The sequence below is a fragment of the Phoxinus phoxinus genome (assembly GCF_949152265.1).
Source record: "Phoxinus phoxinus genome assembly, chromosome: 20".
Taxonomy (NCBI): Eukaryota; Metazoa; Chordata; class Actinopteri; order Cypriniformes; family Leuciscidae; genus Phoxinus; species Phoxinus phoxinus.
Window position 1 is genome coordinate 14,100,158 of NC_136895.1, and position 22,197 is coordinate 14,122,354.

At 39.6% G+C, this 22,197-nt stretch overlaps 1 protein-coding gene across 5 annotated transcripts in view; it reads left to right on the plus strand.

The window, feature by feature from the left end:
* nr5a2 (nuclear receptor subfamily 5, group A, member 2) overlaps positions 1–22,197 on the plus strand; it is a 91,557-nt gene that overhangs the window by 66,353 nt on the left and 3,007 nt on the right. For all 5 annotated transcript variants that reach the window (XR_013795217.1, XM_079592123.1, XM_079592122.1 and 2 more), the window contains 2 exons: positions 4,074–4,193; positions 8,045–8,192. Coding sequence is in view for 4 of the 5 variants with exons in the window: in XM_079592123.1 (XP_079448249.1) it covers positions 4,074–4,193; positions 8,045–8,192 (268 nt within the window). In the remaining variant the exon portion in view is untranslated. The remainder of the gene's footprint in view (positions 1–4,073; positions 4,194–8,044; positions 8,193–22,197) is intronic.

The window sequence follows — 22,197 nt, forward strand, 5'->3', positions numbered from 1 at the left end:
AATTTCACCGAGCAACGGAAAATGTGACCTCAACTTTAGCAATCGGACTCACAAATTTCACCTGCCAGATTAAATGAAAGAAAAAAAATCTAAATCATAAACAGTTTACTCATGAAAAAATGGCTCTTTTGGCTCGGATCTTTAGCAACAGCCTAAAACAGTTCAGAAAATAATGATCTATTTTGTTTCTTATATAAACTGCATTACCTGTATAAAATACTGTAGAAATTCACCAACAGAAGGGAAACATCCAACATCAACTAATATTTGCCAGCCTGACAGAGATGAAGTGTGCATACCAGCGTATGAACAGATGTCCACAGAAGACGACTCAAAGCTCACTGCCTGACGGCACCATTGAAGTGCACTTCAAACCTCACCTGTAGTTTCCCGACTAGCCACACTGATCCACATCCAAGAGGTCATAAGATTTCAGATGGGATTTATTTTCCTTTTACCTCCTCATCTTTTTTTTTTTCTCCCATCCTCGTATTTATGCAAATGTGATTGTGGGCCACGTACTTGCAGCCTGCCTTTAGTTGTAAATAAATCATTCGTCTCATTCTGTTCATTAATGGGCACTGAAGGAGATTCTATTAATCTGTTCATTAGGGCACTTCAAAAACAACAAAAAAAATACTTATTAAAAGCAGTTCCAGCTGCGTAAGCTCGTTACTCGTGCCTTAACAATGCTTGTGGCACTCTACCAAAACCATGTGGGATAAAGAAAAAAAGCTCATATTTGGCAATTTGGACTCTATTCTATTATCACCGGTCAACCCTTTCAGGCAGTGATGAATAAATATGACTTTTGGATATGCAACGAGACATATTTGCACATCATTTACATTAAAAATGAAAACAAAAAAAAGGCTGGAATTCTTTGCAAATAATCACTTTACATTCATTTGGAAATTTCCGTAATGCCGTTGAGGGTCTAAGGATCTTCTTTAGGAGCACTGCGGGGGGCTCAGCAATTGATCGCTACATTGATCTAGAAATGCCTGAATGACCGTAGAGGAATTAAATTGGTTTCTTGGAGGATTATGCATTTTTTATCATAAGAGAGAAAAGTAAAAGCTCTGATTTTGAAAAATTGGAAGTGCAGCACATGAATAAACGCAATAAGTTTGAGGTGTTTTAGACGAGCACACCTTTTGTATCTGGAGTATGCAAGAAGAATTTGTGAATTGTGAGATTTCTGTGTAGGTCAACAGATTTGATGTTTAATCGCTGCTTATTCAGTCAGTCGAACAAAAGCTGTCTGAGATTCCTAATTTAATGCCTCCAGACTGAAATCAATAAGTGTGTTTTTCTTTGGCTGACCTCCAGGTATTTTTCCAGCACCTTACACGACCTGCTCGTCTAGATAAACATTAACACCCGATTGCAATCTTATTTTTAGCATGTCATGATTATACAGTTGAATTTACAATCTGTGAGTTTGACGCGAGTATTGAGTGTATTACTGGGATCCATGGTGGGAAAAAAATACTAATCACAAAAGCTTTATGACAGTGTAAAACATTGAAGTACAACATATTTCGCCATTGTTGCTGGTGTTTTTGGTGGTATAGCCTACATATTATGATTTTAAAACACAATGGGCCTCATTCATTAAACTTAAGTAGAATAGCTGTTTGTAAAACAAAACAAAAATGTATGAATAATAAACCTAAAATGTCTTAAATGTTTGATAGATACTACATATTTAAACAATGAAAATGGTTTTTTTTTTTTTGAAAAATATATATTTTTTCTTTAAAACAGATAACTTCTATCAGAAGTAGTTTTACGAATAATTTACACCAAATTAAGTCCTTGAATGCAAACTTTGTACGTATAGCAATTGTATATTGTAGCAACAAAAGTGCTATTTTCTGTGTGAATTACTCGTAAAAAAAAAAATCGGAAATTGACAAATTCGATTAGGAATCGTGTTCATTAAAAAATAACAAAAGTTATTTTACAAACTGATTAATCGGCAAAACCGATTTACCGGTCGACCTCTATTAATTTGTTTGATTCAATTCAGCATTAGATTTGAAAAATAATAATTAAAGATAGCAGAAATATTTTTTACAAACGATTTACAGAGAAAAACTTTAACATTTGATAGCCATTGTATATTAAACCTACAAAGTCACTAGCTCCAGTGTTAAAGGACATAGCTTGCCTGTTGTAAGTGCACATCAGAGCCGAGTTACACATAGCTGTGACAGAGCAAAGGGAAGCGAGCTGACATGGAAACAGCGGTGTCAGACGCACTTTAAAAGGTCAGAGATGCCTTCTCTGCCCATCTGACGTGTGTCTGGCAGCGGCCCCAGTCTGCTGTGTCTTCCCCTGCTTTGACTCGTCTCTGTTTGATGACCCAAATGCGCCAGGCAAAAGAGGCTCATGTGGCGACAAGGCCTTTGATGAGAACGCCTGTCATAAAAAAAGAAGACCAAATGACAGGTTTCTTTGTAGAACGGGCATGTTTGACTTGCTGGCAGATACATGAGATGTGTTAACAATGCCAAATGCATACATTGGCTACATGGGCTTAAAAATCAGTCATAGTATTTGAACCTGGAGAATTTATATTAGAAATTAGGTCATATAGTATTGACTGTACAGTAAATCAGTTGATATAAGGGCAGTGATGCCCAACAAGAAGAGATTTGATTGGTTTTCTGAGGCTTTTGCTTTGCCGGATTTGGAAATACATTCTTTAAATTGATTTTGCAGCATTGTTGTGACTATGAGAGCAGCACAAACTAGAATCACGAGCAGTCAAAACAGTCCGAAACAGATATCGACGGAGTCTCCCAAAGGCATTTCATTCACGCTATCGCCGCCTTGAGAAACCGCAAGAATTATTTTCACGTCCTTAGCTGACTCGCTGTCCTCACAGGACTTCATAATCGTTACGTTTCAATGCATTTCTGTATTTTCATGACCCTTGTGTAAACATTTTACATGGGTGATTTGGGAATCAAAACCGTTTCATATGTAGTTCTTTGAATGTCTGCACAAGAATAGTCGGACAGGGACTCATTTTCAGCACTTTTCCTCATTCTTGCCAACATCGGACTCAAAGAGCTCTTTTCACCTCTATGTTTAATAATTGACCGAGGGAGCCATGAGAACCAAGCAGGGTGACAATGAATGCGTTGTTGGAGCTGTTCACTTCCCATCCGAGAGCATCTCAACGTACGTGCTCCTAACTGTGCTGCACTGAACATGCTACTTAATCATGAGGGATAAATGAAGCCGTATCGCTCGACAAACAGATTAATTAACTGAAAACTGTGACATTCGGCGAAGTTCACACGAGAATGACCTCTTGCGACCTAAAGACAAATATTGATTTCACACTGGTTGTCCGAATTACAAACGGAGTGTCAAAATTTGAAATAACACTCAAATGACAAATGGACGAAGAAGCGTCTGACTGAACAACTTTTGTGACTTAAAAACAATGTGAAACGGCATTCGCAACCCATTCCAATTCTATATTGTGGCATTTTTCCGATATTAAATGAGAAATTGATATTATGAAATGTTTTATGACATGTTGTTGGGGTGGAGCTAAACATTATGGGCTTGATGACATCAGCCAAATTGGGAAGTTGTTCCAGGATTTTTTCCCTCTCAAATAATATGCTCTGATTAAGTGTTATTTATGTGACTGGAAGAAGAAAATAAATGTTTGCTACGGGACAAACACAATTTACACAAAAAGTTTTAAATCCGCCAAGAATTCAGCATTTTCAGGCCCGCTTTCACGGATTAGGCCTTAGTTCAATAGTTCATAGCTTTTATAAATGTGCATTGGAAAAGAACAGGTGTTCATCTTGAGACAAAACAGTGGCACTGAGATGTTTTAAGATATGTTAGTGCAAGTTGCTTTCAGTTAAAACATGCATTTTAGTCTGAGATTAGTCTTAAGCCTCATCTGTAAAAAAATTAACTCAAGGTTAAGTTCAAAACTTTTTCAAGTCGGTGAACATGTTCGAATCACTTAATTTACCCAGCCGAACGTTAAAAAGTATCTATGCATTCTTACGCATTTGTTGGTCTCTCCTCAGGTTGACGACCAAATGAAGCTTCTCCAGAACTGTTGGAGTGAACTCCTCATCCTGGACCACGTTTTCCGGCAGGTGATGCACGCCAAAGAGGGCTCCATCCTCCTGGTCACGGGGCAACAGGTGAGTGTCCGCTCCAGTCTCCATTCCTCCCCGTAGATCTCATCAAGCCTTTTTTTCCAGTGTGGATCAACATCCTTTAAAGTGCTATCGACTGCCCCAGCCACTCCATTAAAAATAGATTACGCTTAGATATAAACTAATGTGGCCAGAATAATCAATTGTACACTTCTTATCAAGTGCGTGGTGAACGAATAAATAAAATGGTTGGTTAAGCATGCACGAGTCATCGTGGTGAAGAAGGGATGAGAGACACAGAGAGAGACGGACGGAGGGAAAAGCAGCAGAAGATATGTATGATTTACCTCAGTCGTCTCCGAGGAGCAGCGCTGGACGGACGCCTCAGGCTCAGCTGAAGTTTTCTGCACACGAGGACCTTTAATTCTGTCTCCGGCTCCAGCACATGCACACACACTTCCAGAAGATGTTTAAACTGCTTATAAATAAATATGCTTCTGTCTGCCTGTCAGTAAGGCACGAGTTTAATTTTTAATTCTGTTTTCCCTCCTCCCTCTCCTGCTCAACAAAGTGATCTCCACCTGTAGTGACAGCTCAAACACAGGGACTCCAAACTTTTCCAAACAGTTTTGAAACAGAAGTGAATTGTAGGTGATAAATGATATGATAAATATGACAGAGATGTGGAGAGATCATCTAAGGATAAGAGCAAAGTTCGAGAACTGATATCTGTGACTCTTCATAGCCGTGATCTAGTGCCGTGACATTTTACAGCAAACAATGCGAGTTCGATTCCAGCTCCTGACATGATTTCCATCAAGTCAACTATAAGAAAGAAAAAACACAAATTAGACAATTGTTTAAAAATTTGAAACATTAATGGGAACAGATCTCAACGATGAGATCTCAGCAAAATTGTATAGCTCTATACTTTTTCCAATGTCAGCAATTGTCTCATTTATTATCTCTCCCAAGGAACTCTAGGAGAAATTTCTGTAAGAGCACAACTGAAAACAGACTTGACGTCTATTTGAGGTCATAATTTGATTCGTTTGGTTGGTGCGAAAGTGGTTTTAGCCTCGTGAGCCATGAAAGAGCAACCTCTGAGCAATACAATCCGAGCAAGTATGTGATGTGCCACATCTGGAGATCTTTGAGAGCTCACCGTCCTCGCTATCTTTGATTTGTCTGGATCGCGAGTGCTCTGCGTAGCGTCTCTCTCTGTGTTTGATTAGCGAGGTCTGACGGAGGGCTGGGGGCAGGGTGGAGGACCTTGTTTGCATATTTTGCCTAATGAACAGCTGGTGCTGAAAAAAAGCCTTTGGGGAGGGAGAAGGCAAAGACTCAAACAGTTCATTACTTCCTATTATTCCAGATCAGACTACTGACAGCCCAGCCACACAACACACTCGCGCATGAACACAGGCTGGATTTATGCATAACAAACAAACGCTCCGCCAGTTGCGAAAGGAATATTGTAAATCAGTGGAATATGACTTCAGACGGCCTCTCAGTGTACTGGCTATTAGTAGAAATAAATTATTAGATACATACATTTGCATTTTTTGGCTACTTGTATACAAGGTACTCTTAAAGTCGTTAAAAAAGTATGTATATATGTATGCATGTATGTATATATATATATATGGGCATGATAAAATATAATAAAAAATAAAATAAACTTTCAAATAAATTATATATATATCGTTTTTTATATGGAGTACAATATATTCCTCTGGATTTAAATGTATATAAAAACTAAATCTATCTACATACTGTACATAAACATTTTTGTTACTCCACAAGACTGTCATCTGAACTGCCCACTTTCTGTCGTTTTGTTTGAGGGCATTTGTGTCATCGTTACTCCCTAGTGTTGATATGGCAGCAAAGCACTGTGGGATCAGTCCTAAAACGCTGCGACACATGACACTACATGGGCGTCTTTCCAATATGTCACAGACATACATCTCCCCCTCCTCTCCTTTTTGTGCTGTATCTGTCTCTGTCTCTCGCACTGAAGGTCCCAGGCCTTCAGAAGTACCCGAATTATCATAATCATATTCATACAGTGCTCAGTATTTTCAGCTTTCCCTGGTATTTACAATGTCCGAATGAATTAGAGAATATTACTACAAACTGCCTGCCAAGTGTCGTGTCAACCCTCATTATGGAACAAAAATGTTACACCTTGTTTAAATCACATAATTGTTTTAAAAAATGTGTAGGTTCTCCCCCCTGAATTTTCATAGTCTGTATTTAAAAAATATTTATAATATTATTTAAATATGTATAACTTTGTATAACTGCATTAATGTTTATGTTGAATATTTTCAGTTTGCAATATTATTTCTTCGAGTCAATTTGTGATCCTATCCCGCTACTTTTACTTTTATCTGGTTACTAACGCTTGGGGCGCTTGGTGAAATCCCAGTTAATTGACAACTTCAGTAGCTTCATACGGGCTTCGAAGAGATTCACGGAAAACAGCCGGTGAGAAATGCGCAATTCTCCAGCCAGGACTTTAAAAAATTCCACTCATCATATTTACACAATAAATAAATTCCAAGCCGCCCGCGTTTTTAATTGCAAATCCAGCTCAGAGGGAGCTCTCCTTACGCTTAGGAGGCCCGTAGTCTACCTTCTTCCAGAAACCCTGGCGCAGTCAATTATGGTAATGAATTGTCAATAAATATAAAAATTTAATATGGCCTGCTTACAGTGAGTGGCAGCTAAGGACTTGCCTCCAAGACAAATTTGCTGCTGCTGCAGATATTAAGTGCACCTGAAAGGGGAGGAGAGGGCCACGGGGGTCCCACGCAGGGTTCGGCCCGGTAGCCTGAGGGACCTCCAGGGGCCCCCCGCTCACTCACGCCTCGCCAACCCCCACCGCCCTCGTCTGGTGTGGGGCGCTGAGGTCCGAGGGTCTGGGCACCAGGGATGGAGAAACGTGCAGCTCTTCACCGTTCGGTTTGATGCTGATTATCATTCAGACCTCGGCCCAGCGCACTGTCCCTGCTGTGTGGAGAGGAGCCTGGGAAGGAAAGAAAGGAAGAGAGGTGTATGAAACGTAGAGCTGCCAGAGCTGGTTACATGCTTACCTCAGCCGGCACTAAGAAACTCAGACTTGCAAGGTGGTGCCTAGTGCCGTCTGGCTCCAGTTTGATTGAACTTTTAAACTAAAAGGACTCTGATTCAAGAAATAGAATTTTTGATGAACAAGGAACAAGGCTGAAACTCTTCCTAAAACATTCCCAACAACTCTTTTTCTGCCATGAAATATGTGAGTCTCCAAACAAATATGAGCACATTTTCTCAAAAAATAAACGTAGGAATTGATAGCATTTCCATTTATGATCCATTTCCCTAAAGTTCTAAATAAGTAATTCAATAATTGCCTCAACAAATGGCGTGCTCTTGGGGCGAGGCTGTCTGTTTGACCAAACAATGGAAGACGGGAAGAGTGTTCTAAAAACCTGTTGGAAAACAATCTTTCTTTTAATGTCACAGACCGTGATGACGCATTTCCACTGTACGTTCCTAACTTGGCATTAAATGACAGAAAACAGTGGTTCTAATACAATTTGACATCTTTCACACTTCTGACTACCGTAAAAAATTGTTTTCCTTTATTTGGAGAGTCAGAGAAACAGTACTGTGGCGTGGAACGCAAAAATCCTATTTGTTTTGGTTTCCGTTCACCACTATATAAGTTCACCGACGCTTCTGAGAACCCTGGTAATGTGAAAAGGGTCCATCTTCAAATTATTATTTGCAATTATATTCATTGTAGAGTCTGTACCTGAGATGTTTCAAACCTTCAGAGATCTGCCATGTTGCTTGTGGTCAAACCTCTGTTGTTTGTGTGTGTGAACACTGTTGCCCCTTCTCTTTAGGTGGATTACGCCCTAATTGCCTCCCAAGCCGGTGCCACACTCAACAACCTCCTGAGTCACGCGCAGGAGATGGTGAGCAAACTGCGATCCCTCCAGCTGGACCAGAGGGAGTTCGTCTGCCTCAAGTTCCTGGTGCTGTTCAGCTTGGGTGAGTAAAGAGAAAGGGATGGAGGGGTAGAGAAAAGCGGGCTACGGCCTCTGTGCATTCTCCAAATCTCGCTTGCTTGCTTCCAAGGTTCTTGAGGGACCTTGAGATAAGCCACAAGACCGCTTCCTCTTGTATGATAAAACCATCATTATGAATGCCACCGTCTCATACCCTATCCAGCCGACTTTGCTTTACTATTGATGCCAGACTAGTCAGGTCTGTCTAAAACTGTTGTTCTCTGAAAATCGTGTTGCTCAGAAATCTTATTCGCTCATCAATACATTACGTCGCTCTTTATACAATACGTCACTAGTTATGCTTTCATCTAAGTTGCAGATTTAATTTATGCAAAAAAATCAGTATATTGCTAAAACACTACAAATAAAGCATTGTTTCAATGTATTCAAAAGAAAACATTTCTATGGAAAATTAGCCCAAAATAGAAATGGAAATCAAAGCCACTTAAATTTAATAAATTGTGGTTTAGAGGCCAAAAAAAAAAGAAAGATAAAAAAAATTGGAATTTCCAAAATCCAATTTTTGGGATGAGTTTTTGATAATTTTTTAGGTGACTTTGTTCCTTTTTTTTTTTTTTTTTTTTTTTTAAGTGAATGTATTCGTACAGTGTGTTTCCAGCATAAAAATGTACCATTTGATTTCAAATTCAAGTCAATCAAATCAATCAATCAATTATTTCAAACTTGACATCAAATTTCCAAAATGCACATAAAAAATGTACCATTTTTTATGTGCATTTTGGAAATTTGATTTGAATCATGATGTTTCTGTCCAGCAATTTTTATGCAATATCCTAAAACTTGCATAAAATATGTAAATAAAAACCTGGCTAATGACAATAATTGATGTTTGATGTTAGTGGTCTTAACCTGCCCTATTTGAAACATGATAGAATTAACATTTTTGGGTGAATTAATTATTATTATTAATTATTAAATTAAATAAATGTAAATAAATATCTGATTTAAATAAAAATCTGATTATATATTAAAATAGATACCATTAGCTTACCGCACTTACTGTAAGTGCTACACGAATTCTAGTTAAACTTACAATTTGGAAACTTACAAAACCAAGGCCGCTTTATTGGAGTTAAGAAAATCAGGAGGTCATTTGCTCCAAAGTTGTGCATCCAGTTTTGCTTTTAAAACTGTCAGTAACCTTCAAAGCTTCGCTTCTGTTAGCCTGCTAGCTTTACATTGAAGCGATCAGAGGTTCCACGGCTTACAGGTCAAGGCAACTCTTGCAGCCAATTCACAAAAGACACAGGTCTACACCGAAAGACCAACATGAAAAACCAGAACAGGGTGTCTGTTTGGCCCCGTAGGAACATGGAATATTAATACATCCGCTTCGACATCATCGTATCAGTCGCGATTGTACCATCCTGTGGTTCCAGAAAAGAGAATACGATGAGTAGGGGGCGTGTGTACTTTGAACTCTAGCTGCTCCGTTTGCTGAATCCCTGAACTACCTGAAACCATGAAGCCAGGCGTAAGCATCCACGCCAGCTCCCCCGCCACACCTAGAGAAGATTCCTCACATCTCACCCAGACCAAAGAGCAGCACTGAGAACACATGAAACTCCAGACCTCTCAGCCTTGCTGTGTTTATGTTGATCAGGTTAGCGTAGCTGAGGTTTTGTGGTTTATGGGGAATCTGGATTGTTGGTGTAAATAATTTGGCGGAAACATCATCCATAATAAAACTCTCACCTGAGGGGAGTGTATCGCCCCAGGCACTGCCCCGTGCTAGCAGCTATCCCCACCCATGCGGTGTGCCAGGCCCTGAGAGACTAAAAGACTAAGAGAACTAAGCCTAGAGATCAAAGATGGCTCCGATTAATAGTATCCTGTGGGTGAGGGGTGGTGCGGCGGGTGGGCTCTATGTACAGACAAGTGCATGGATGAGAAAAACACTTTGCCAGTTGCTATTGAGAAGCCAGTCAGAGGTTAATTAAATGAAGCATGAAAATCCCATGGTGCCTTATGAAAACTACTGGAATTATGGGAACTTATCTTCTCTCCGTCTCAGCCCACTGCTCACTCTTCAACCCTTTATAAGCGGAGAACATGTTTCCATTGTGGAAAATGTGGATTTTTGCACCATATCTAGTAAACGTACGTCATCAAGGTGTCTAAACACATTCCTCCACTGCTTTTTTACAAGTTACAGTATACAAGATTCAACTAATTTTTTAAGCCAGTTTAATGTAATTTAAGTTCAAATGACTTAAACATCCAAGTTGATTGTACTTAAAAATTTAAGGCAGCAACATTTCTTACAGTGTATAGTTCGCACATTCTGTTGGCACCAACTTGAGCCCGTGTGGGAGATATTTTGCCCTTTTGCGAAATTTCCAATTGCATGGAAATAAATGCATGTAAAAAAATCATACATTTAAAATGAGAAATGTTATATTTAAATTCATTCAAAATATATTTGTATGAACTTTTGTGTTCAGGCCAGTGTGGCAGCTCTTGTCGTGATGCTAAAATTTCATCCTTTATGAAGCCTGTTTTTAAAAAAATTAATAAAGCTTAACAGAATCAGTTATCAGGTAAATGTGCTGTTAAGCCCAAGGCCACACACACACAAGGTCAGCAATCGGCCTCCATGACATCAAAACATCAAATCCACTGGATCAGCCCTCTTACACTCGTTAAACGGAGTGTCTCTGTATTGCATTTACAAATGAAGCCTGTTAACGGAAATCAAAATCGCATTTACTCATGCCGTTCCACTCCCCACTGCTCTAAGTTAGTGTCTGTTCACACTCAGCATGGCCAAACCATCGCAATTTGTCACTGTCGGGACAGCCCAGGGGGCTCTTTGTAAAGCTAAGTGTCAATAAAGAGGAGGAGAGACATGAGTTGACCCGGGAGCAGTCACTTGTCTCCTCGATTTCGCCGGCTCGTCGAGAGGACCGATTGCAGTCAGCCGATCACTTCTCACGCTTTTCCGGCAGACGAAGCGTCTCTATCTTTCCCGCTGTCAGTCTCCATGTGTTGAATAGGTGCTTGGGCTCTAGCAGGAGCTGAAGGCTTTATCAATGGTTAAATAATTACGACCAAGACATTGATTTCCTCAATAGCAGGAAAGGCGCTGAAGGGTGAAAGATGTTCTTGTGGAGTTTAAGTGGGTTGAGACTGTCGTAGAGGCCACTCCTGGGTCGAATGCCAACATTTCAGTTGGAAACACATCTACGATTGTCTCGCCCACAATAAACCCCAAAGAAACATCTTACTAACATTTTACTAGCTATCTTAAAATGGTGGTAGTTACTGAAAAATGATGAGACATAACGTCAACTCAAGCCCTCAACCAGCATTGTAGGAAAAAATTTAGGTCAAATGGTGGATGAATTTTTCCTCAAAAAAATTTGTTTTTATCATATTCACCCTCATATATTTCTTTCTTCCGCAAAACACCTAAGTTGTAGTTTTTTTTTTTTTTGTCCATACAGTCAAGTGGGGTTCAATGTTGTCGATTCGGACCCCATTGTGTTTCATTGTAAGGATAAAAACTGTTGAGATATTCTTGAAAAGTCACCCAGGTTTGGAATGACATGAGGATGATTTTTGGGTGAACTATCCCTTTAAGACGGTGGGCATTGAACAGTGTTAATCTTTACAGTTATTTGGCAGATTTCACTAGTGGCTCGACAGATCACAAAACTCACAATTTGGGTCATATTAGGGTTTTTGACTCACAGATCAGATAATTTTTCAGATCAGCAAGAAAATATAACGATAAATACAAGATAACAAGGTTACAAATAAAGTAAGGTTTAACTGTAGTATTCAGGTACAGAAATGTAACAATTAGGCCTAAATGTAAAATAACACTATACTGTTCACTGTATAAATTAAATATAGATAATATTTGTTCTTTTGTAAGCTGTGTTTTGTTGTTTGATTAGCATTAATGATGGACAGCAGCAGGTATTCATAAGCTGCTGTCACTTTAAGACCTAATGCATGGATCCAATATAATGATACACATCCGATTTCTTTCTCAGCTGTTTACGTTCACTGTAACTGACTGCGTTTACGAGAATACATGCCTAGATGGGTATTTTGACATCATTTTGTGTGTTTGTATCCTTTCAAGTGCAAGAAGATGCGAAAGAGAAATCAATTCGTTGTCCGTGCGCTGTCTGAAACGCCGCGAGATTTCACAACGAGTTCTTTCCGCGAATTTGCCACGTTGACCGACAGAAAATGGCTTGGTCTGAAATTGACTTCTGTGTGAGCGGTGCTTTGTGCTTTGCAACACGATTGACAACTGAGCTTTTTTTATCATGAAATTTCGCGAATGTGATTGCGCCTTAATTGCGCATCTGATTTTAGACATGTTTTTGAAAAACGTTAAATATTAAACTAATTTAACCAAAATATGCAAACTTGTCATATTTACATCAACAGTATTTTTATTAAAATGATTGACATTTTTTCATCTCCTCTTCGCTTTCGTCAAAATGTGTTATCTACCCACCCATGGCAACAACACTTGACTACGAGATGGGATGCATCTCAAGTCCCTGAGGCTTGGCTCTGGGGGTCTCGTCCAAACACCTCTGAACAACACACCATACAGTCACGGCACGCAGCTCTTTCCCCTTTACTCTTGCTTTAAAGCAGCAAAAAAAGGCTGTTCCCACATAGGTAAGCTCTAATTAAGCCAGCCCGTCTTGTTTCCTTGATCTGAATCGATACGTCTACCCTTGTGCAAAGAGAGGGGAGATCAGTAATGCATGCGCAAAGACTCATAACAGGTGCAAATATTAATTTCCTGAAACAGACCAAATAATTTGGAAGTCGGTTGGGATTGATTAACATTCGAGGGCTGGGACGGTTCAATATTTACGCCTCGGAGACCCCTGGCCGGGGCCAAATAATGGTGCATAAAACTGCAGCTATGTCTTAATTAAATGCAAGATAATAGGGGCAGGTTTTTCTTGTGAGCCAAGCAGTTTGGCACTGACGGGCTGTAAGTCATGTGGAAGATGTGAGGCCCGGGTCTAATCAATACACATATAAAGCAAGTGCATGTGTGCGCGGACACCCTTTGAAAACACATTGATGTGGCCGTGCACGTGTAGAATGTGCATGAAGACATTTATTTTCAGTGATTTGTGACAATGTGCGGCAGCCCTTCCCCGATCTGACCGCTCGCTCAACGTGTTCGCTTGCGGTTGTCACCAAACACGCTCATTTAGATTTCGCTCAAAGGTGAAAAACCTTCCAATCAATCCTGAGTGCTCTGATATTTTACAAATCTTGAGCAGAGGAGGAAGCAGCCCATGCAATGACCCTAATATTTAAGGGTTATTTCTTTTGCCCACTGTCCTTTCATTCCACGCGACAGAAATCAAAAGCCTCACTTCTGCAAGAGAGAGTCAATGAAACGGCACCCTCATTAGGAGCCTTAAGAGGCTTTCAGACTTTATCAGGCTTTAAAAGCCGCTGATATCTGTCGACACGGTGCAACACAGTGGGCTCTTGCTTTTAAAGGATGGCACTTTACCTTTAGCCCCACTAGCTTTTGTCACGCATTCAGTCAGTTCGCCGAATTCCGGCCATTCCGCTCTGATTTCGACACTTTGCTTGTGTGTCACGGCTGCAATTAGCTTTTATCTCTTTGCTTTTTGTTCTTTATCTGTTACTACACATTACTTTATGATTATCTTTAAATTGCAAACAACTTTATGTGTGATTGCCGATCGTTAGCTATTAGCGTCGTTATCTGAATGTCTACAAACGCTTCAGATAAGTAACGTCGCCAAGTGTTATGTAGGGATTGGAATCTACATCTATGGATTTACTCTTGATAAAGTCAAGATGAACTCTATTTGGGTGTGTTACTCCTGATAGATAGAAGTTTCCCGTTGTGATTTTATCGCTATACTTGAAGCTCAAATCTATAATCAGACTTTTTCATTTCAGTTTCTGTTGAATGGATTTGAGTATGGTAAAATGTGGTGAATGGTATTAAGAGAGTACTACACTGTACAATAGCATTGTAAAGTCATGTTTTAAAAAAAGAGAGGAAAATTTGAGAAAAAAGGCCTTTACGAGAATAAAGTCATTCATTAATAACATTTGAAAGTAATATTTTGAGTATAAATTAGATATTTTTTTAATAATTATTATTTTAGTGTGCTAGTAAAATGTCACCATTACACTGGTGTAGGTCAGTTATTTCGAATTCTTTATTTATTCATATTTTGAAATATATATTTTATATGAAATATATAAGTCTCAGTAATTTTGTGATTTTGTTGTTGTATAGTTTTGATTTAATATTTTGACGGCTGTTATAGTAATTATAGTACTTCATCTTCAGCTTTAAATTTGCCTTTTAATGTTAGTTTATGCTTTTCATGTAATATTTATACTTTATTTTCTATTTCAATTTTAAATCGTTTTAGTCAACGATAGCAACACTGGTATATGTAACTGAAAGCATAATCATATTACCCAAAATATTAACTGGAAAGGTAGGACTGAATGATGCATTTTCCGATTCCAAGTCATACATGCTCCAGTTTACCAGCAAAACTTCACCTTTTCAATCAGAATAAGATTGCATCTGGCACTAAAAAACCCGTCTCCGGTGAAAAGCGTATCCGTGAATTGTTTGTAAAAGTTTTCCCCACTTTCAGAAAGAGCAGGCCAGCTGGATTTTTCCTTCGACAAAAGGCCTGGATGAAGTGATTGAGAATACACTGAGCTATAGGTACTTGTTTTCCTTCTCCGTCTCACAACTCTTGCCTCTGTCCCGTCGGATTCCTCTCTTCCTCTCCCTCTGCCAGAGCCTTATTACAAGCTGTCAGTTTATTATAAAACATTAGGAAAGCAGAGGGACACTTGCTGTAACTGTCTTATCGATCTGGGGGATAGATTCTGTGATTTAACACCCAAGCCTCCCATATTTCCACATTTTCAGCCTCCTATTAAACCCTGTGCTTTCCTTTAGCTATTGATGTATCAACATTAACTGTTACAAGCAACAACAGAAAATCAATGAGCAACTTTTATTACCGGCTGCATAACACGCTAGCTGGCTCACGCTCCAGTACTTAGCAGGCAGGCCGGACCCGAAACATGCCCCACTCATGTCAGGTGTTTCCTAAGTGATCTCTGCACTGGAAATATCAATCAGATGAAGTCCGGCTGTTCCTGCAGATATTTGCCCCAGAACAGAGCTATTTTTATGATACCTGGCCTGCGTTGCTACAAGATTCACCGCTAACACCAATAATCAATATCCGTAATGTGCCGGAATTTTGCATTCGATTTCATAGCTCGCACTTTTAGCGATCACTCGCAGCTTTAACTAGCAATACACAAATTCATTTCAAAGTATAATGAGCTAGCGCGCTATAAAATAATAATAGCTCACCGTTTCTGTCTATCACATGAATCGAAAGGGATGCATTTGAAAAGGAACGCCGTGGCAAAAACAGATCACCCTTAAAGATTTATGAGACCTGCGGTCCTGCTGGGACAAACATATACAGGCTTTGTTTTTCCGATCAATGGGCTGAAGTTCATTATTCACCCTCACCGGTGCCGTGCTTTGCGTTTTTTGTGCATTGTAAAGGGGCCCTGTTGTTGTTGCCTGTGCATATCTGAGTTTTTTTTTTTCTTCTTTCTTACGTGACTTAAGGTCTCTCTTGCTTACTAGCTCGTCTACGGCTGATAATGTTGCACCGCGGGTGCATCGCTTCCTTATTCCATGCCAATTAAAGCCTGCGATTTCTCAGGGTACGCCACGAGATCTTCTCAGGTCTGCCCGCGAGCCCGGGACCTTCTCTGCCGAGCCAATCTGGCCGAGGAGGCGCGAGCTTTAACTAGCAATACACAAATTCTGCTGTGGTAGGATGTGTCTATTGATCAGAGAACTGCCAGGTCTTATTTAAACATTGCACACAAACACAGATAAGGGCGTTACACAATCTCCAACATACACTCCCCCTCTCCCCGGCCTGTCATCTCTCAATCGATTTCATAGAAAGAGTTCTGTGCCGCGGACATCTATAAAAGTGACCCGGTCACAGCAGAAGGTAAACACAGGCTCTTCTCTCAGCCCCCATGAGCCCTCGGGGCAAACATACACTACACAGCTGAGCAGACATGCCCCGTGAAAATAGTACTGTCTGAATAGTTTGGCAGCTGTTTGTGTGATTATATATATATATACATATATATATATATATATATATATATATATATATATATATATATATATATATATATATATTAGGGCTGTCAAAAGATTAATCGCATCCAAAATAAAAGTTTGTGTTTACATAATATATGTGTGTATACTGTGTATAATTATTTATATATATAAAAACACACACAATCATGTATATATTTAAGAAAAATTGGTAATATTTATATATAAAATATTTATATATAATATAAATTATATAAATGTATATACAGTATATAAATGCAACTATTCCTTAAATATATATACATGAATGTGTGTGTATTTATACATAATAATTCTACAGAGTATACACACATATATTATGTAAACACAAACTTTTATTTTGGATGTGATTAATCACGATTATATATATATATACATACACACACACACCGGGCTTGACATTAACTTTTTACCAAAGTTACTGGCCAATCAGCATTTTCACTGGCCACAATTTTCACAATTAGGGAAAAACAGCCATATAGATTTTTTTTTTTTTTTTCTCATAATTTGGCAGCATGTACATTAGGCTGCTGTCACTTTAAGACCTGGCGCACGTATCCATTATACTGTTAGACGTGTGTTTTCTTTCTCAACTGTTTGCGTTCACTTAAAACATAACTGATTGTTTTTACATGAATACTTGCCAAGACCTGCATTTTGACATTACTTTGTGTGTATTTCTCTGTTTAAGCGCAATAAGCAGCGAAAAAGAACTCAATTTAGTATTGAGAGTCGGGTTTATGTGCGCGTACTCTGGGTTTGAGCACAAAATCTGCGGGAATGAGTAAATGAAATGAGTGAGTGAATGGAGGCAGGTTTGTGGAGGCAACTCCATAAGATAGATCATGAGAGAGCGAGAAAGCGCAGCTGATATTGTTTCTATTTTTTGGAAAACTAGTATTGGAAGCGTTTTAGATATTTCAAAAATTAATAATTTAGAACGATAATAATAATGACTGGCTGGCTGTACATTATCTCTGCAGTACCTTGTTTTTTGTTGAAATTTTGCCTGGAACAATGGTCAATTGTACGGTTTAATGTTAATAAAAAATAAAAAATACATTTGTTGCAGAATGCCACAATTGGCCAATCAGAGCTGCATAATTAGAATTGTAACAAATTATAACACATAAAAACTGTGATCACAATAATTCTTCAAATAAGTAAACCAAGTGAATATACATGTATATTCAAATTAAAAGTGATCTAGATTTAAAATTGATCTCGCAGACAGAACTTTAAAAGTCGTGACTCAACAGATAAAATATATCCTGACATCAAACATCTGTCAAAAGCATATCACAAAGACATGCATGTGTCCAGTGATGATTCGTGGCGCACGAGAGAGCAGCTAAGCCCTAAAACCGTCCCCTGTAACCGGAGAGAGCTATTAAACGTGACGGCACAAATGAGCCGACAGGTGCTGCAACCATGTCTCTTGTTCTCCTTTTCATCCACCTCTCCTTCCTCCCCTCATCATTGTATTTAAAGCAACAAAGCTGTGGAATGCCTGCACCGCCTTCTGATTGGAAAAAAATGCCCCATCATCAGTCTTCCTGTAACGTAAACCTGCGGATGGCATGAGGCTGGACGGGTGTCACACTTCAGGGACAAATATAGAAATGAGAATTTATCTAAACATTGTCTCACTTGGGGGAGAATGGCAGGACAGGCGTGAGGTCACCAAGAGACAGGCAAGGGCCGTGTGTTGTCTGTCAACAGCGGGAATGCTGGGAAGTATGGGCGAGTGGGGTGTTGTCTATTCCTGGTGTTTTCCATGCTTGTTCTCAAACTATTATGTTTCTGGAGGGTTGCCATTTTAATGACTGTATAGACAATGTGACTGAGAGGACAGGAAATGATGGAGAGGAGGAGAAGCTTAACATGTTCGAGCGTGTAGGGGGTGATAGGGTTACCTTCAAATGTTAGCACCATTCATCTAGATGTGCTATTATTCACATTCAGAGAGATTGTCTTTAAATTGTTCCTCTAGTAGCTGACCTGAAAGAGAAAAGAAATGTTAGAAGTGTATGCTAATACTCCGCTATAGCACATTTCAAAATGCAACACGTGGTTAGCTAATGCGTATATGCGCAATGCAAATATATTCAAACCATATAGATCTACATATATTTGTCCAGATAATATATTAAGCTATTTATAATGTGATATATATATGTATATATATATATATTATATAATATATTATATGATTGACTGCTGAGCACATCACAATTAATGATGATATTTTATTAGTTTTATCCAGCTTACCAGTAGTTAAGTTAAAGCTCCACAAATGAGCTTAGCTTTGACAGGAAGCTTACAAACACGTCATGTAACGTTACCCTCAAGGTAGAGACTGCAGCTTCTGAGAGAGAGAGAGAGAGAGAGAGAGAGAGAGAGAGAGAGAGAGAGAGAGAGAGAGAGAGAGAGAGAGAGAGAGAGAGAGAGAGAGAGAGAGAGAGAGAGAGAGAAACGGTCAACACAAACAGTACTGTTTGGCTAACACTAACATGGTCAAACATAAATATAATTATTTTTTTTAACTTATAAGTAAAAGGAGGGAAACAAATCATGCTATGGGTTAACTGTCCTTCACTCAGGAAATATACATCCCCAGGCACTGTGTTGAATTATTAATTCAAATTTGGAAAAAGAAAAAAAAAAAGAGAGAAAGGGGTTGGGTGGAGTAGAGGAGGGAAAAGAGAGATATTGATGGAGTCTTGGCTTTAATGACCTCATTAGGTGTGTGGTTTCCACTATGGGCAGGATCTGGTCTGCGGGTAGAGTTTTGGGGCGATACTTGACCCCTGAATGATTTTCTGTCACTTTATTATAAACAAGAAGAGCTTGACGCACCTCCCCAGTTCTGCGCATGTAATCACGAACCGGCACGGAAACGTGTTGAATGCAAATATAGAGATGCTCAGAGGCCATCCTGCTAAGATAAAGACACGAAGCAGTCGACAGAGACAGAAATGATCCGCCTCTCAAAATGAGGCTTTTCCTGAAGATAGATAGATAGATAGATAGATAGATAGATAGATAGATAGATAGATAGATAGATAGATAGATAGATAGATAGATAGATAGATAGATAGATAGATAGATAGATAGATAGATAGATAGAGTAAACACAGCAAACTGTTGATGAACCTTTTTCGGTTATATTACCATCCAAACGCAGTTTTATCATGATCATTATCGTTGGTTCAGCCCACACCCTGAACCTGCTAGCTGACAGTGATTGTGCCAAAAGATAAGCAGATGTAAATATATTTCCCCTCACCTTAAGAGCAGGCAGAGTGCCTTTCAGCTAGCATTTGTAACAAGAAACGTTTGCCCCAGCTTCTCGTGTTTATTTCATTACACCTAAGGCGTTTTATACCCTCCCTCCCCGCATCGAGTGCGCGGCGTCAAAACCATCCTTGGGCGAATGGGACGTCTCATCTACCTGCTCAGCGCCTCCATGAAGGGCTTACATTTGACTTAATATATCCCCAACTGTACCAGTCCTGTTTGATAGCAGTCAGAGGTGACCAGGCCCTTCACGTCTCTCCTGGCTTTGCATGGCTCAGTCAGGAAGAACAAACCTCGGAGAAACAAGTGATGAGCTCACCGATATGCAACATTGTGATGCGCTAAAGAGAATAAAGTTTGGACGGATCACCACTGCCAATGATTTAGCATTTAAATACTTCCAAACCACCTAAACAAAAGTAAAACACATTGAGTCAATATGATCACCAGTGACCAGGTGGACTTTGGCCATGAGCAGAGCTTCAGGGGCTGGTTTAGATGAAACAGTGGTGTTTGGAGGTCAGCGGAGTTCATGCGCCACCCCATTTCCTGATTGGTGCGAATCTGGAAGAAGTTAATGATGAATAAAGATGAAATTTTGACATGCTTGGCTGACTATATGATTACAGCATGCTGTAAACCCAAAGGGAGGGGGCATTTTGCCCTTTGAAACTACACACTTTGCTCCAAAAGACTCATAAACTTTTGCAAATACACATTACTGTCCTGGATCACCCTGCTTTTAAACAATATTTGTTTCTGATTAGCTTCCAACAGGAAGTCATTCATTACACTGACATTGGCCTGCTAGGAACATCAATGGATTCATCATTTGCCTTTCAGATTCGGCATTATGATTTAATTGCTCATTGACTAAACAATTAGAGGTGAAATTCCATATCCTTGTATATCTCCATTTGCCGTATGCATACTAACAAATTGTGATCAATATGCCATTACTGTAGTGAGTTTGCATACTGTATGGCGAATACAGATTGGCTATATTTGTGCATCCATGCCAGTATACAAATGAACCTCACGAGGGCTTTGGGGGGTTGCCGGCATGAATTTCTCGTGGAATGATCTTTTTTCACTTAGAAAATCCTTTCTAATTAAGAAGAGTCCCAGCATATCACAGGGCGAGGGGTGGTGCTGGGGGTGTCTGCGAGTGGATATGTGGGGTCGTCTAGCATGAGCGCTAGTCAAATGAACAATGTATTCCTCAGGACCTAAGGGTTTAGAGGCAGGCTACATCCCGGCCCTAGTGCACACTAAGGCTGTTTCATGAAAAAAAAAAAAAAAAAAGAGAGAGAAAAAGTTGATAATTAGTCCCACAGTGGCTAAATGTTGAGATAAAAAAATAAGAGTGCTTACCATGCGATGCTTCAACCTGACTAGATAACTGCTGCTTGTACGTTTTTTATGATTTTTTCAGTCTCTGTCAGCAGGGCATGATTAAGCGTTTCTCGTTGCGGATAAATTAAACAAACATGTTAATTCTCTCCTCGCAACCGGCCTCTCTTTTGCTCGGGGCGAAAGAGATCAAGCCATTGTCATCGATCAGTCGACTCTTTTAACCCCTCCCCATGCTTCGGTTTTAATGTTCAAACGTGGCCTCAATAATAAGCAATTATAATTTGACTTTTTTTGTAATGTCTATTATTAGTCTGAGAAAGACCGAGCGCAGCTCCCTCGCAGAAATATGGAGCAAGAGAACATAGTAACTTTTGGAAGTTCAGTGAATCGGTTCATGGGTTTTAAAAAAAAAGATTCACAGAATTGCTAACTTTTCTCGTACATTTTTAGTTTCTTTAAACTGAAATTTCGGAAATTAGAGATATTTATTGTTATTAGACCAGGCAGGCAGGCGGACGGACGGACGGACGGACGGACGGACGGACGGACGGACAGACAGACAGACAGACAGACAGACAGACAGACAGAACGATAGATAGATAGAACGATAGATAGAACGATAGATAGATAGATAGATAGATAGATAGATAGATAGATAGATAGATAGATAGATAGATAGATAGATAGATAGATAGATAGATAGATAGATTTCATTGTTTGTTTGCTTCTTTTCACAAGGGCTAAAACAACGTGTCTTTGGGCGAATTGTAATTGGTCATCTTCTGGTTAACCCCTCCCCCTCCCGTGTCCTGATTGTGCCTGCTGGTGTCACCCAGGGGTCAAACATCCTCACCAGCGCCATGAAGGACTCACAGCTTGTTCTACAGACCTCATTACATTGCTGCTGCTACAGTCACTTCCCCCTTCTCTCTCCCCCCCCCCCTCCTCTTTTTTGTCGGCCAAGGCAGTCTCGATTATTTTTAGGGGAAAAGAGAGCAGGCAGAGAAGTGTCAGCTGGCTCATTAGATATGGCTGGGTGGGTCCGAGTGCTTTCACAATCGTTCGGACCCCAGCAGTCTCCATTAGGAGGGACTAGAGCGGGATG